General features: G+C 38.6%; 1 protein-coding gene across 1 annotated transcript; it reads right to left on the bottom strand.

Annotated features, from left to right (window-relative positions):
- Positions 1-13,297: 13,297 nt before the first annotated feature.
- Positions 13,298-13,633, bottom strand: LOC113715831 (18.1 kDa class I heat shock protein-like). The gene has a single exon (XM_027240133.1). The coding sequence runs from the start codon at positions 13,631-13,633 to the stop codon at positions 13,298-13,300; it is 336 nt and encodes a 111-aa protein (XP_027095934.1).
- Positions 13,634-16,068: the final 2,435 nt, after the last annotated feature.

Below are 16,068 nucleotides of genomic sequence, written 5' to 3'. Positions count from 1 at the left end.
TAAGAAGATAGGGATGAAAACTTCTTAATTTAGAGATCATTTGGGAAAGCGAGTAGTTTTAATATTTACACTAGGTGAGTGGCATTTTCTTATTCCTATTAATAGATGAAAGTTTTATAATTTAGGTAACTTAAATTATGTTTCAGAAAAACAAAAAATGTTTGAAAATCGGGTCAGTTAGTTGAACAAGGTCACTGATTTGGCCTGTTTTAGACGATTTTGTCTAGGTTTTTACCAAAGCAATTTTTTTTAACCTCGGAATTTTATTTATTGTTTTTGAAAAGTAAAAGTCTATGAAAATCTTAAATAAGGAAAATGCATCCTATCTAGATTAGCTATGCCTTTTACAAGCTGCAGCAAATCTTGAGGATGATAAAAAGTGGAAACTTGGCTAGAATTGGCGAGTTGAGCAAGTGCATCTGCCATAGAATTGACCTCCCGATAACCATGAACAAAATGAAACTGCCTATTCTGAGAAGCAGCCCAAATCTGGCAAAAAAAAAAAAAAAAGCAGCCCAAACCTGGCAAAAAAAAAAAAATCATCAATGCACCATGCACACTTAGCATGTCTTTAAACCGCATCAAGCAGAATCTTGGAGTCCATTTCAACCAAAACCTGAATGTGACCAAGTGCTGCGCAAACAGCTAGACCTTCCAGTAAGGCTCTTGCCTCGGCCTCCAGACTAGTGCAATGTCCATAAAACGTAGAAAACACAAGAATCACAAGCCTAAATGATCCTGGAGCATACCTCCCTCACCTGAGGGCCCAAGGTTCCCAAGCGAAGAGCCATCCACATTTAATTTGTAAAAAGGGAATGATGGTGCTTGCCCAGTTAGGAAAGTAACTGACCGAGGATTCCTCGGAATAAGAGAGGAAACCATATTCGCAGAAGAAGCTTTGCATCTGATGCCTCCTTATGAGCTAAAGGCCAAGCTATCAAGATAGCTTGAACTTCAGCGAGAACTCGATGACAAATCAGAGTAGCTGGGAGGACAACACCTTCAAAGAAATGGAGATTCCGTACTTTCCAAAATTTCCCAACAGACTATCGATGGCAATATGTGTAGAAGACAACCAGTCATTGAATAACTCGAGGCACCTGCCCATAGGCCCTGCAGTCGATAAAGAATATCGAGGTGATGATTGCTCGGAATATCTAACAGACGCTCAAAATAATTCCAGACTTCCTCTGCTAGGGGTAGGGCTGCAAACGAATCGAGCCGCTCGCGAGCGGCTCGAGTCAAGCTCGAGTCGAGCTCGACATTAATCGAGCTCGAGTCGAGCTCGAGCCAGCTCGAGTCAAACTCGAGCTCGAACTCGAGCTCAGAATATTAAGCTCGTTAGTATATATATATATATATTTTTTATTTTTATTTTTATTTAATAATAAAATTACGTATATTATATATATATTTTTTTATTTTTTATTTTCATAGTGAAATTACGGATATATCCTTAATATTTTATTATTTATTCAGAAAAAATATTATTTTATTTATTTTTAAAAAAAATAAAATAAATTTTTTTTTATTTTTTTCGAGCTCGAGCTCGGCTCGACTTGATTCGAGTCGAGCTCGAGCTCGAAAATTGCCAGCTCGTCGAGCTCGAGCTCGAGCTCGAGTTTGATAAAATTTAGCCGAGGCTCGGCTCGATTAGCTCAAAACTCGACTCGACTCGGCTCGTTTGCAACCCTAGCTAGGGGACACTTCGAAAATAGATGATCCATTGTTTCACAACTTGTACAAAAAGAACATTTTGAGGGCATATTAAAGCCCAAGCCCCCAAGGACATCAACTAATGGAATAACATTATTCAGAAGCCTCCACATAAACATCAATATTCTTAGGGGAATTCGAGAGCTCCAAATGTACCTCTTGGAAATCATTGTCGGCTTCTTTTGACGCATTATATATGTTGAAAGCAGATGAAACTGAAAAAAGGCCAGAAGCTACAGGACACCACACCAGCTCATCTTTCATATCGTTAGACAAAGAAAATTGCCTTATATTAGTTCACTGTTCACTAGAAACAAGTGACTGCAATGCATCTAAATGCCATATCCTGTTGTGGGGGAAATCTGAAATTCGAACCTTCGGAAATGGAACGACTGGCAAACTAGTGGCAAGAGGCCCCTCACCTATCCAATTATCAAACCAAAAAGATGATGATCTATCTCGAACAAGCAGGCGAGTATTATCTTCCACTACTTGTTTAGTGCATAACATCCTTCTCCAAATCCGCGAATCTGAATGCCGGAAGTTGATTAAAGAGGCATGATCAATACCTCTGATATATTTTGAAGCCATTAAATTAGCCCAAATGGAAGATCCAGAGCGAAATTTCCACCAAAGCTTACAACCAAATGCTAGTTGAACATCTCCCAGTTTCCGAAAATCAAGGCCATTTTCCTCCATCGGATAGCATAACTTGTCCCAAGAGATCCAATTAATGCCTTTTATTTACCCCATTCGAAACCCTCAAAAAAACCTGGACATCAATTATTCCAGTTGTTTCAAAACCTGCTTCGGAGGATCTAGAACATCCATTGTATACAAAGGAATTGTAGCTAAAATATGCTTAATAAGTATCATTCTGCCTCCAACAGTCAAAAGCTTACCCCTCTATTCAATTAGACGTCTATTAAGCTATGTTTTCAGAACCGGACCGGATAGTAACTCGGCTGAGGTCAGGGGTCAGGGGTCAATGGGTTCGACCAGGGGTCAATAGGGGTCGAACCGGATGACGTCATAAATAAAAATTATTTAAAAATTAAAATATTATATATATAATATTTAATAATATATTGATATTAATAAAGGTATATTCATATATATTTGATGTTTCAAATATATTTAATAAGAAAATACAAAGAAATTAGAACAATCAAGTAGCAATTTATATTATTTAATAAATATTAACAAGTTTAGAATTAAAATTATGAATTGAATTGAAAAATAACATCAAATTTTAGGACAATACTTATAAAGTATTAACTATTTAAGGTATATCAATAAGTTTTAACAATTTAGGGGGTCAAAACATAATATTAAAAAGTTTGAATTTTATTTTAAAAAAATTACTGTTGAACCGGAAAAATCGATTTTTTCCCGGTCAAACCCGGTTTTTGACCGGATTTTAAATTTTCGGTTTTTTAATATGATTCGGACCGGCTACCTGGCCGGTTCTCGGTTCGACCAGTTCGACCAGCCGGTCCGGTCCGAATTTCAAAACAGAGCTATTAAGTTTGTCAACTAGTGGTTAGAAATATACTGCTTTTGTCCTCCCTTTGAAAAGTTTGCATTCCAATAATCAATTGCGAGATGCTTACAATGTATACCCGTAATAGAGGATACTAATCTTGATTTAGCCATAGAGCACTTCTTGGAAAGGACAAAGAAACGCTTCAACTTATTCATCCTCTAACTAGAGCCGTGCTCATACAAAGTTTGGAAATCCATCAAACCTCTAAGATGCTTCCTATCAGCCTTGGCGAATATCATAATGTCATCTGCAAAGTTCAAATGGGAGACTAATAAGCACCCCCGCGGCAGCCCATAACTAGCTATAGTCCCAGTCATAAATAGATTATTGAGCCCCCTACTAAGCATTTTTGCCACTAAGATAAATAGGTATAGCGATCGTGGATCCCCTTATTTAAGACCACTCGAAGCTTGGAAAAAACCACACGACTTCCCATTGATCAACAATGAGAATCAACTTGCAGTTAAATTATTCAAAATTAGAGCAACAAGGTGGGAATGAAAGCCAAATTTTTGCATCAATTTAGACAAAAATAGGCCGAGAGACCCTACCAAAGCCTTCATCATATCCAATTTGAAAATAATGTTATTTCCCCGTACCTTCTTGTCCAATGAACACACTATCTCCTGGGCCAATAATATATTATTATCAATTTTACTACCTCAAACAAAAGCGGACTGCTCCATTGATATTAAAGATGGTAACAAAGGCTTCAAAGGATTGCATAGCACTTTAGTGAAAACTTTGTTCATAAAGGTGCACAAACTAATGAGCGTACTTGCAATGGATTTAGGAATTGAAACTCCAACAAAGAACTCCTGAACTGCGTTGAACATGTCATGAGCCAAGAAGTCCTAGCTAGCAGTGATGGAAAAATGCCCTCGAAAATCCATCTGCACCGGCTGCACTATTTCCATCCAATCCAAACACCTCCTTTCTGACCTCTTCTAAAGACACCATTTGAACAAGATTTGGATTCTGTTGCGATATAACTTGGAAAGGAATATTTTGCAAAAGCTGTTGAGCCTTGTGCTTTTCTGCAAGGTCATCATCGGAGTCCTACTAATCTTTCTACAATAATTTCTGGAAAAAAACCACTCCCTCATCTACTATAGCATCCAAATCTTCAATCCATTCCTTTTGAGAGTTTTTGATTCGATTGATACGCAATTGTGCTCTCTTCTCTCTCAAGGATTAATGGAAAAACTTTGAGTTGGACTCGCCCTCCTTTAACCACTTGACCTTTGCCTTCTCCTTCCAAAAAAGCTCATCATTCACCAAGGCTTGGAGGAGGTTTGCTTGAGCTTGGCTCCATTCCTTTGTATTCTCCAACTCAAGTTGGATTTCTTTTTGACGAACTGGCTCCTTTGCCTAAGCAATCTTGTCAAAGACATTACTGAAGTTATCTCTGTTCCAAGCTTGCAAACATTTCTTCAATCACTTCAATTTACTTGCCAAGGCATACATCCCAAACCTTTCAATTGGCAAATTCCAATTTTGACGAACTACACCCTAAATGTGGAGTGATTGATCTACTTGTGTTGAAATTTAAATGATGTTGGACCAGACCGATAGGGATTACCAAACAAGCAAAGCAAAGGCGTATGATCTGAAGTTGTACGATTGAGATGGTGGACATAGAGGTTCGAAAATTGCATTTCCACTTACTATTGTAAAGAACTCGATCCAGCCAGTTCCAAATTTGTCGCGCATTGTGAGTACCCGGCCATGTAAACATACTTCCATTCACCTATGTGTTGAGCCGCAATTGTTGACGCCCACAATGGTTGAATTGGTGGCAAAATTTTGCATCCCACATCGACAAAGGCTTGAGGAATGCCTTCTTTGGATTCCTATAAATAAGGAAGCCTTCTGAAGGTTTTAACTCGCACCACTCAAGAGAGTTATATGGGCTATTAGATTCTTGAGTCATCTAGCCCATTCAGTTAAATATTTTAGGCTCTCTTGTTTTGAGTTTAGGAATATTTTTCTAAACTCTTTTGTAAGTGCCTATTGGCCTAGGAACCACTTTCCTACGGCTTTTGTATTTCTTCTTCATAGTAGAAATATTGCTCCTCCCTCGCCCGTGGACGTAGGTCAATTTGACCGAACCACGTAAATCTTCTGCGTCTTTTATTTGCTTTGTTATCCGTCTTTATATGGTCGGTTTTACCGCCTAATTATTATATGGCTGGTATCTACCGCCTATCTATTATATGGTCGGTTATACCGCCTACTTTGTTCTAACTTGAGTTTGTCTATTTCCTGGCCTGATCCTAACAAACTGGTATCAGAGCTGGTTGTTATATTTTGCAAGACAGGTTCATCTGGTGGGGCCCGTTCATCTGGTGGGGTCCGTCCATCCTGTGGGGCCCACTCATCCTGTGGGGTCCGTTTATCCGTGGGGCCCGCTCACCTTGTGGGGTCCGTTCATCCCCGTGGGGCCCGCTTATCTCGTGGGGTCCGCTCACCCTGTGGGGCCCGCTCACGAGACTTGCATATTTGTTTGGCCAGTTTTTTGAGACAAATTTCAAGTTACAGATTTTGTGGCAACAATGACGATAACAAAGACGGTTGTCGAGAAATTCGACAGGAATGTCAACTTCGGCATGTGGCAGCTCAAGATGGAGGCCATTCTTGTTCAAGACGGAGTTGATTTGGCAATTCAAGGAATTGAGAAAAAGCCAGAAGATGTGACAGATGCAAATTTTCCTGAGATGGATAAGAAGGCAAGATCCAGTATTATCCTAAATCTCTCCGATGAGGTATTGCGTGAGGTAGCAACGGAGACTTCGGCCAAGGCTATGTGGGATAAATTGAAAGCCTTGTATATGAAGAAGACAGTCGAGAATCGGCTATATTTGAAGCAGAGTTTGTACATGCTTCGGATGTCTGAAGGTACATCTATACTCTCCCATCTTGATAAATTTGATTCCATTATTATGGATTTGGGGAATATAGATTCGAAAATTGATGATGAAGATCAAGCCCTATTACTTTTGTGTTCCCTTCCCCAATCCTTTAAGCATTTCCGTGATACTATGATATATGGAAAGGAAACAATTTCGTATCGGGAAATTAAATCTGCGTTAAAATCTAAAGAGCAGATAGATAGGGATATTACTGGGGAAACTAGTGGGAGTCAAGCCGATGGCTTGTTTGTTCGGGGTAGATCTGAAAGGAGAAACACAGAAAATAGAAGTAGATCTAAGTCCAGACATAAAAATGTGGTGTGCAACTATTGTAAAAAGAAGGGCCATATTATCTCTGATTGCTTTAAATTGAAAAATAAAGAAAAGTAAAAGGAGAAAAGGAGTGAAACCACCGAGGCTAGTATTGCCGTTGATGAGAATGATGGAACTATTTTCTGTGCAACGGAAAATAATTTTAGATCTAACAATGAGTGGATTTTAGATTCGGGTTGTTCATATCATATGTGTCCCAATAGGGACTGGTTTTCAACATATGAATCAACTGAAGGTGGAGTTGTCTTAATGGGCAACAACGCTGTTTGTAAAGTTGTTGGCAAAGGCACAATCCGGATTAAAATGTACGATGGTATTGTGAGGACGCTCACAAATGTTAGACATGTTCCAGATTTGAAGAAAAATCTCATCTCTTTGGGCACTCTTGAGTCTATCGGGTGCAGGTATTCAGGTGGAGACGGAGTTCTTAAAATCACTCGAGAGCTCTTGTTGTTATGAAGGCACACAAATCTGGTACTTTGTATATTTTGCAGGGATCTACTGTGACAGGTGCTGCTGCTGTTTCAACATCATCTTTGTCAGATACTGACATCACCAAATTATGGCATATGCGTTTGGGGCACATGAGTGAAAAAGGCTTGGGCATACTAAGCAAAAGAGGACTTCTTTGTGGACAAAGTACCGGGCCATTGGAATTCTGTGAACATTGTATTTTTGGGAAGCAGAAAAGAGTCAGCTTCAGTTCACCAGCAATTCACAAGACAAAAGGTACTCTCGATTACATTCATTCCGATCTATGGGGTCCTTCTCGTACTCCTTCTAAAGGTGGTGCCAGGTACATGTTGACTTTCATTGATGACTATTCAAGGAAAGTTTGGGTCTATTTTCTTAAGCACAAAAATGATGTTTTCCTAACTTTCAAGCAATGGAAAGTTTTAATTGAGAAACAAACAGGAAAACATGTTAAGCGGTTGAGAACAGATAATGGCATGAAATTTTGTGGAGGTGAATTTAATGAATTTTGCAAAAAATGAAGGAATTGTTCGGCATCACACTGTCAGGATGACGCCTCAACAAAATGGTGTGGCTGAACGTATGAACAGAACGCTTTTGGAGAGAGCAAGATGTATGATCTCCAATGCAGGGTTGACAAACGACTTTTGGGCAGAGGCGATCAATATGGCCTGTTATATTGTCAACCGTTCTCCTTCTGCATCTCTTGATTTCAAAACTCCTGAGAAAGTTTGGTCAGGTACTCCTGCTGATTACTCCAATTTAAAAGTTTTTGGGTGTCCAGCATACATGCACGTGAATGATGGAAAATTGGAGCCTAGGGCTAAAAAGTGCATTTTTCTTGGGTATGCTTCTGGGGTGAAAGGATACAGATTATGGTGTCCTGATCCCAAATCTCCAAAATTTGTAATCAGTAGAGATGTTACTTTTGATGAATTGTCTATGTTATCTTCCAAGAAGGAGTCTTCTATTCCTTGTACTACTGATAGTACACAGAAGCAGGTGGAGCTTGATATTGGCAGTTCTGGTCCTTCTCAATCCAAATCTTCTATTCAGCAAGTACCAGTAGATACACCTGAATCTACTGATGAAGATAGTTCAGAAGAAGAAGAGTATTCCATAGCCAGAGATAGAGCAAGGAGAGACATTCGACCACCACAAAGATATGCAAATTTAGTTGCATATGCTTTGTCTGTTGCAGAAGAAACTGATGCAGTTGGTGAGCCTTCCACCTATTCAGAAGCAGTTTCTTGTGATGATTCTGCAAAGTGGTTGATTGCAATGAATGAAGAAATTGAATCTCTTCATCAGAATGAAACTTGGGTTCTTGTAAAGCCGCCGTCAGCTAAGAAAATTGTTGGTTGCAAGTGGGTCTTCAAGAAAAAGGAAGGTATTCCAGGGGTTGAAGATGCAAGGTATAAAGCACGATTAGTTGCAAAGGGCTATAGTCAGGTACAAGGTGTTGATTTTAATGATATATTCTCACCTGTTGTTAAACATAGCTCTATTCGTGTTTTACTTGCTTTAGTTGCCATGTATAATTTGGAGTTAGAACAGCTCGACGTTAAGACAGCTTTCTTACATGGCGAACTTGAAGAACAAATTTATATGAGACAACCCCAGGGTTTTGAAATTGAAGGTAAGGAAGATCATGTTTGCTTATTGAAGAAATCCTTATATGGATTGAAGCAGTCTCCAAGACAATGGTATAAGAGGTTTGATTCCTTTATGTTGGGTCATGGTTATTTGAGGAGCATGTATGATAGTTGTGTTTACTTCCGGAAGTTAAATGATGGTTCTTTCATTTATTTGCTGCTTTATGTTGATGACATGCTCATTGCTGCCAAGAATTTGTCAGAAATTCACACCTTGAAACTGCAGTTAAATAGTGAATTTGAAATGAAAGATTTAGGAGCAGCTAAGAAAATTCTTGGCATGGATATCAATCGAGATCGAGGAGTAGGAAAGTTATTTTTGACCCAGAAAAATTACCTTGAGAAAGTCTTGGAACGTTTTGGCATGAAAGATGCTAAACCAGTATCTACTCCTCTTACTAGCCATTTTCGGCTATCTGCTGCTCAATCACCAAAATCAGATGAAGGGGAAGATTATATGGCACGGGTTCCTTATTCCAGTGCAGTCGGCAGTATTATGTATGCAATGGTTTGTACTCGTCCAGATATTGCACAAGCAGTCAGTGTTGTTAGCAGATATATGTCTTGCCCTGGTAAAACACATTGGCAGGCTGTGAAGTGGATTCTCAGATACTTGCGAGGTACTTCAAATGCATGTTTGGAGTTTGGAAGAAATAACAATACTTTGGTTGGTTTTGTAGACTCAGACTACGCTGGAGATCTTGACAGGAGAAGATCACTTTCAGGCTATGTATTTTGCATTGGCGGTTGTGCTGTTAGTTGGAAAGCTACTCTACAACCTGTCGTAGCTTTGTCTACTACAGAAGCAGAATATATGGCTGTGACCGAGGCAATCAAAGAAGCCTTGTGGTTGAAGAGTTTATTTAGCGAGTTAAGTCTATATCAAGGTGTTACTGATATTCACTGTGATAGTCAAAGTGCCATACACTTGACTAAAGATCAGATGTATCACGAGAGGATGAAGCATATTGATGTGAAGTATCACTTCATTCGGGATATCATTGCTGAGGGAAAAGTCCTTATTCAGAAAATCAATACTAAGGACAATCCAGCCGATATGTTTACGAAACCTCTTCCAAATTACAAGTTCAAGCAGTGCTTGGACTTGGTTGGTGTTCGTTATTTGTGATTTAGACCCATTGGGTCTTATGTGGAGAAGGTGGAGCGATTTTACTATTGACGATGGTGGGACTCAAAATTATGCCAAGGTGGAGATTTGTTGAGCCGCAATTGTTGACGCCCACAATGGTTGAATTGGTGGCAAAATTTTGCATCCCACATCGACAAAGGCTTGAGGAATGCCTTCTTTGGATTCCTATAAATAAGGAAGCCTTCTGAAGGTTTTAACTCGCACCACTCAAGAGAGTTATATGGGCTATTAGCTTCTTGAGTCATCTAGCCCATTCAGTTAAATATTTTAGACTCTCTTGTTTTGAGTTTAGGAATATTTTTCTAAACTCTTTTGTAAGTGCCTATTGGCCTAGGAACCACTTTCCTACGGCTTTTGTATTTCTTCTTCATAGTAGAAATATTGCTCCTCCCTCGCCCGTGGACGTAGGTCAATTTGACCGAACCACGTAAATCTTCTGTGTCTTTTATTTGCTTTGTTATCCGTCTTTATATGGTCGGTTTTACCACCTAATTATTATATGGCTGGTATCTACCGCCTATCTATTATATGGTCGGTTATACCGCCTACTTTGTTCTAACTTGAGTTTGTCTATTTCCTGACCCGATCCTAACACTATGTCTGCCTAAGCAAGCAACTATGAATGAAAGAATTAAAGTTTGCAATTGCTCCAATATCTTGGGAGGAATTTCCTGAGTATTCATCCAGTGAAGTGACAACATTGAAATTGCCTCCCAAGAGCCATAGCCGTTGCCCAACTATTTGTTTTATTTACAATAAAGCAATCCAAAGCTCTTGTCGCTCTTGTCTTGTGCACTTCGCATGAACAAAGTTGCAATGAAAAACTGTCGAGACAGACTCGTGTGTAACAACTAAATGAAGAAACTGCTCACCATTTTTGATAACATTCATAGCAAATGAATGTTTCCAACAAACCCAAATTTTGTTGGATTTATTAAAAAGGCCTAGATGAAATCCAAGTGTCGCCACACAATCAGACAGAATAGAAGAGTCAATCAGAGGCTTCAGAAGTAATTTCTTTATGCTATGGGATGTTGCACGACCTACTACGCCTCACACATTCTAGATGAGCACTTTAATCATTAAATCAAAGGAGACGTTATAGCTTGAGAAGCCTTAACAGCTTGTCGAGTAAGAATCGTCCTGGGTCGTCTTAAAAAGCATTTTTTCCTTGCCCATTTCATTTGGTATAGCTGCGTTAACATCTCTTGATCAATCAGGCTTTCAAAAGGTGGAATATGAGCGAGCCTTGCATCCATCTGGGCTTTGAATGTGCAAATTAGCTAGTTGATTAGCCATGGTTAACGGCTCATCCATAGTTAAAACCCAGTCAAAAACATAAGTCTGTTTGGTAGACAAGTTCTTCTTAGGAAATCGTTTTGCTTGATCGAGTCTACAGTCATCGTAAAAAGAGAGAGCGAGAGGCTGCACATTGCAGTTAACAGCAAGATTAACAACAACCATCTACTCATTTTCCCCCTGCATTTGTTCTTCGGATAAACCAGAAGATATCAACTAGATTGTAGGAGATTTCCGTGCACAGAAAGGAACCAAAAGAGACTGTTTGTTGCTGCAATTAACAACTGTCACTTGATCACCACTCTTTGGCTGAATGTCCAGCTGATAAACCAGAGAAGTTCAAGTAGACACCATCAGATTTCGGTGCACAAACATAATTAATAGCATCCACCTGATCATGACCTTTCTGCTGGTTTTGTTCAGCTGATAGACCAGACGAGTTCGAGTGAACTGATCAGGTCTCGGAAGTTCCCGCTGCAATTTCTCTATTACAATCCATGTCTTATCTTCATGAGCTTTAGATTGGTGTGATGTCTAATTTTTTGGAGCCTGATCAACTTTATTCTCCACAATTTTACCTGAGCTTCGGCAAGATTCAGATTTATGGCCTAGCTTCTGGCACAATGGACAGTAATCTGGCAGGTTATTATATTTCACGGTCTGCCAGAATCCTGAAGCTCCGTTCCCAATCCAAAGTTTATCTGGGAGGGACTGTTGCAAGTCCACCTTAATGCAAAATCACGCTACGCTAGGTCGGTTAAGAGAGATTGTTGAAGCGTCAACCTTTAAAGGTCCCCAATCAGTCTAGCAATCGAAAAGAGAGGTCGCTTATTAATGAGATGAAATGGAAGTCATGCAAAAGATACACACACTGGAGCTAATGGTGATTCGGTCTCTACTCTCTACAGAGAAAGAAGGTGTCCATTTAAAAATAGGCATTATGAGCCCTTGCAAAGACCAGATGCCCCTCAACCAACATCGCAAATAATCCTTTTCAAGCTCGAATTAGATGAGAACATGTCGATGATCTATTAAACCCAGCAAAAAAACCCCTTGAAAACCAATCGCTTGAAATTCTTTCCGGAACGCATCCATCCTCGGTCTTCTTTTAGAAAACTTCCCAACCAACGAGAAGCGAAAAGGGCTGGAAAGGGCATGAATATCATTTTCAGAGAAAAAAAACCGTTGGTTTACCTCTGTAGGTAGAAGGCTCACGAACTATTGAAGGCTATTGAGGGGAAAAAACGAAAGCTTTAGAGGCCTTGGGAGCAACACTCTGCGGGTGTTGCGAAACAATGTCTGCAAAAGACTTCTTGGGGAGGGGGGACACAAGCCCTTCAACCACAAGTTCGCCATGGAGGAACCCTAGCGATTACAACTTCGCGCCTTTGAAGTGATATGTCACTTCTATTTGTAAGTCATAATACATAAAATTTTAACTACTTTTCTAGTTGCAATGGCTATCACCCTTCTTAATATGCATTGAGTCTCCATCACCAAAGCAATTTTGTACTACTAACTAAATTGAGAAGAAGGATGATTGGTCCGATCCGAATTTAACAACACTGGCTTCAGGTTGCATTATTTTACCCAAAGGCAAATTCTTCCATGTCAAGCTTTAGTATGCATATATATAGTTGGAATTTGAACTCCAGTATTGCAATACTTGAAAGTGTGAAATAGGAGCTTAGAAACAAAGATATGCCTTCAAATCACAAGAGTTAGTCCAATAATCAAGAGAGGACTTTAAGAGTTCTTCTCATTAGTAGATTCAAGATTCAAATTTTAGGCATGATAATTGAGGATGGAAAGGGTGAAGGAAGGGATGAAAGATAATAAAACAACAAAAAAGAGATATGCCTTCAATCCTCTTAATACACACGGGGTTAAGGATGGATAGAAAGCTGAAAGAGTAAACCAGCCACTGAAAGATGCTCCATTTCAATACACAAATTCTGTTCACCCTTTACACACAATTGATCATTGTCCCTTATACTAGTCAGTTGAGTTTTCCCTCATTTATAGAATATGATAGCATAATCCTACTGATTGACAAAAAGAGAAGAAGAAGAAGAAACTAAAGTTTTACACACTTTTGTTTTTTTTCTAATTAATCATTTTCAAACATATTACTAGTATACACTACACAAAAATGTTGTTTAGTATATAGCTAAAACTAAACATCCATAATGTTGAGAAACCCATAAAACATTTAGTTGGAGATTTCAATGGCCTCAACCTCATGCTTCTTCACTTCCTCTATCGACATGGTGATGATAAGCATACCATTCTCCATACTAGCCTTCACTTCACCCATCTTGGCCTTCTCTGGCAGCTTGAACTTGCACAAGAACTTCCTGCTTCTCCTCTCTACCCTATGCCACTTGTCATTCTTCTCCTCTTGCTCCTGGCTCCTTTCTCCGCTAATTGACAACACCCAACCTTGCTCAACTTCCACCTTCACTTCCTCCTTCTTCAATTTCGAAAGATTTGCTTTGAAGAAAATAGTACTTCGTTTGCCACCAAAGATGCTTGGAATGAGCGACATTTCTGGAATGCTTGGACGATTTTTTATAAAATTGATGTTAGATTCAAGAAAGCTTATTAAGATAGCTGCTTGTATCAGGAGCTTCAATTGTGACAGGTGCCGAGCCTGTGCAATAACAAAAATCTAACTACCACCAAAGGCAGTCAACAATCAATTCCAGATACTGAAGTAGGGACTTTAGATATGCAATGAGTTACTTGATTCACCCAGGCTCCGAAGAGTTTATTTAATTCGATATACTAGAATTGACCAGCTGACAGCAAATTATTAACTTATAGACAGTGGCAAACAGGGTCGTCTCCTCAGAGACTGACGACAATTTGCTCTTTTTCAAGTCAAAGAGAAACGGGGGTTCTGAGAATTAAACACTAATGAATTATTAACCAAATTAATCAACTGTGAAAAATAATTAAGAAAGACAATTAATGGGAAAAACTCTATCCAAGGACACACATCAGAGATGGTTCATGTAACTGATCATTGATTTAAATATAATTCCAACATTCATTAATAAATAGGTTTTTAATTGCCGATACTATCTGACAATTAGTTTCTCCTTACTGTTTCGATAGCCAAAATACGACCATTGACTATTTCCCTAATCCAGAGATAAACCTAGGTACGACCATAGGATTTAATTTCCTAATTGCATTAAAAACTAGAAAAACCCTGCTCTAATCAATAAACACGATACGAGAGTTTATTTAAATTAAATTATACGCTTCCCTGGTACAAATCCAATTATGCCAGTCGCTACCGGGATTAGAGCAGTCAAACAATTACGGATTCAACCACTCCAATTAGCAAATAGATTATGTGAATAATTAAATATTGCGCACTATTCAATCATACACAATAATCATAGCCACGAAAAGTAGAAAACATACAAATACCAATGAATGAAAGAAACAATTAAAATAATTTAGATCTCAGAGTTATTATTGAACCAAATCTTCAGTTGTTCCTTATCTAGAAGTATGAAATTTTAATGGAGAACTAGCCATGCGAAAATGTGAGGACCCGAATTTTTATTTTCTTACTTTTATTTCATTTTACTGGTTTATTTAATTATTTATTCACCCGTTTATTCTAAATAATTTATTTCATTCATTTTAAATCCATTTGCATGGAATAATATCTCATTTATATTTTTTAAACATTTCGTTAGCGAATTTAATTTTTCTGTAGCTCGTTTAGCGAGAAATAGTAAATGCACATTTTTTGAGGTAAATTCAGTTCGAGAGTGCAATAATCTTGGAGAATTAATAATGATAAATAGTAGACTAAGAAAAGTTCATTGAGAGATTAGATGTGAGTGAGTTATTAAGCTCAAGTAGGAGCACTAATTGCTCACTAATCGGTTGTTGACTTTTGGGGCACTAAGACCACCTTTATGTCCATCCTTCTTACACACTATCATATCACTCACCTACCAACCAAAACCCTTTCTTCTTTCCCTTGCTTTGGCTGATCCCCTCCCCCATTTCCTACACACAAATTTCAGCTCCTTGTCCTCCATTCTTGCTCCACAAAAGCTCTCTAAATTTGCTTTTTGTCTTGGTTCTTCATACAAGCTTGGAAGTGGACTTGAACAAGGAAGAAACTTTGGTGATTTAAGAGCTCAAACCCTAGTGTTTAGTCTTCATTTTGACAGCAAGGTAATCCTCAAAGAAACCCTCAACTTTTCCTCTCAAATCTTAGTAATAAGTTGGTTTAGTTAGTTTAGTTGTTGGGTTGTTGATGGGTTCACAAGAACCTTGACATTAGGTAGTGGACTTGAGGTAACTTGATAGGTAGAGGCCTTGAGGATTTTGTGTGTTTATTTGCTTATTCGTTACTTGCTTTGATGAGATATGGTGTAGTTTGAGTTGGAAAGAAAGCTAGAGGAATGAAAGTGCATGCTGTCCGAATTTTGTCCTATTGAAACCTTCATGTTAATTTCAAAATTTTGATGTTATTTTGGTCCAATAATGCTTGATATATGATGGTGGTTATGTGTGTTGAATATCTTCCAAAAAGCTTTCCAATTGGTTGTGTTAATGTGGAGTGAAAGTGAGGAAAAAATCTGAAAATTTTCTGATCAGGTGACCCCAACTAGTGTTCACGTTTTTGGTCATAACTTTTTGTTTGAGAGTTGAAATCGAGTGCCATTTGTGGCATCCGAAACTAGACTCCGAGAACTTTCCGTTGGTATAAATTGCACCTCCTAACTTGTTTCCTATGATCTGTAGTGAACTGCAAAATATGACTCAAATTCTTCACTGCATTCATCCGAGAAACAGTCTTAACTGCAGCTTGTAGCTCAATTTTGCCTATCTTGCAAAACGAATTTTAAGACAATTCCTTCTAGTGATTTTCAGAATTTTGAATCTAGTTTTCAATGCCACAAACCACACTAAATTTCGAGTTGCGTAGCTCTAGTTATGATCAGATTC

Source organism: Coffea arabica, chromosome 11c (assembly GCF_036785885.1).
Source record: "Coffea arabica cultivar ET-39 chromosome 11c, Coffea Arabica ET-39 HiFi, whole genome shotgun sequence".
In the NCBI taxonomy this organism is placed as follows: domain Eukaryota; kingdom Viridiplantae; phylum Streptophyta; class Magnoliopsida; order Gentianales; family Rubiaceae; genus Coffea; species Coffea arabica.
Note: the sequence above shows the minus strand (reverse complement) of the source record. Positions and strands in the feature narration are given on the sequence as shown.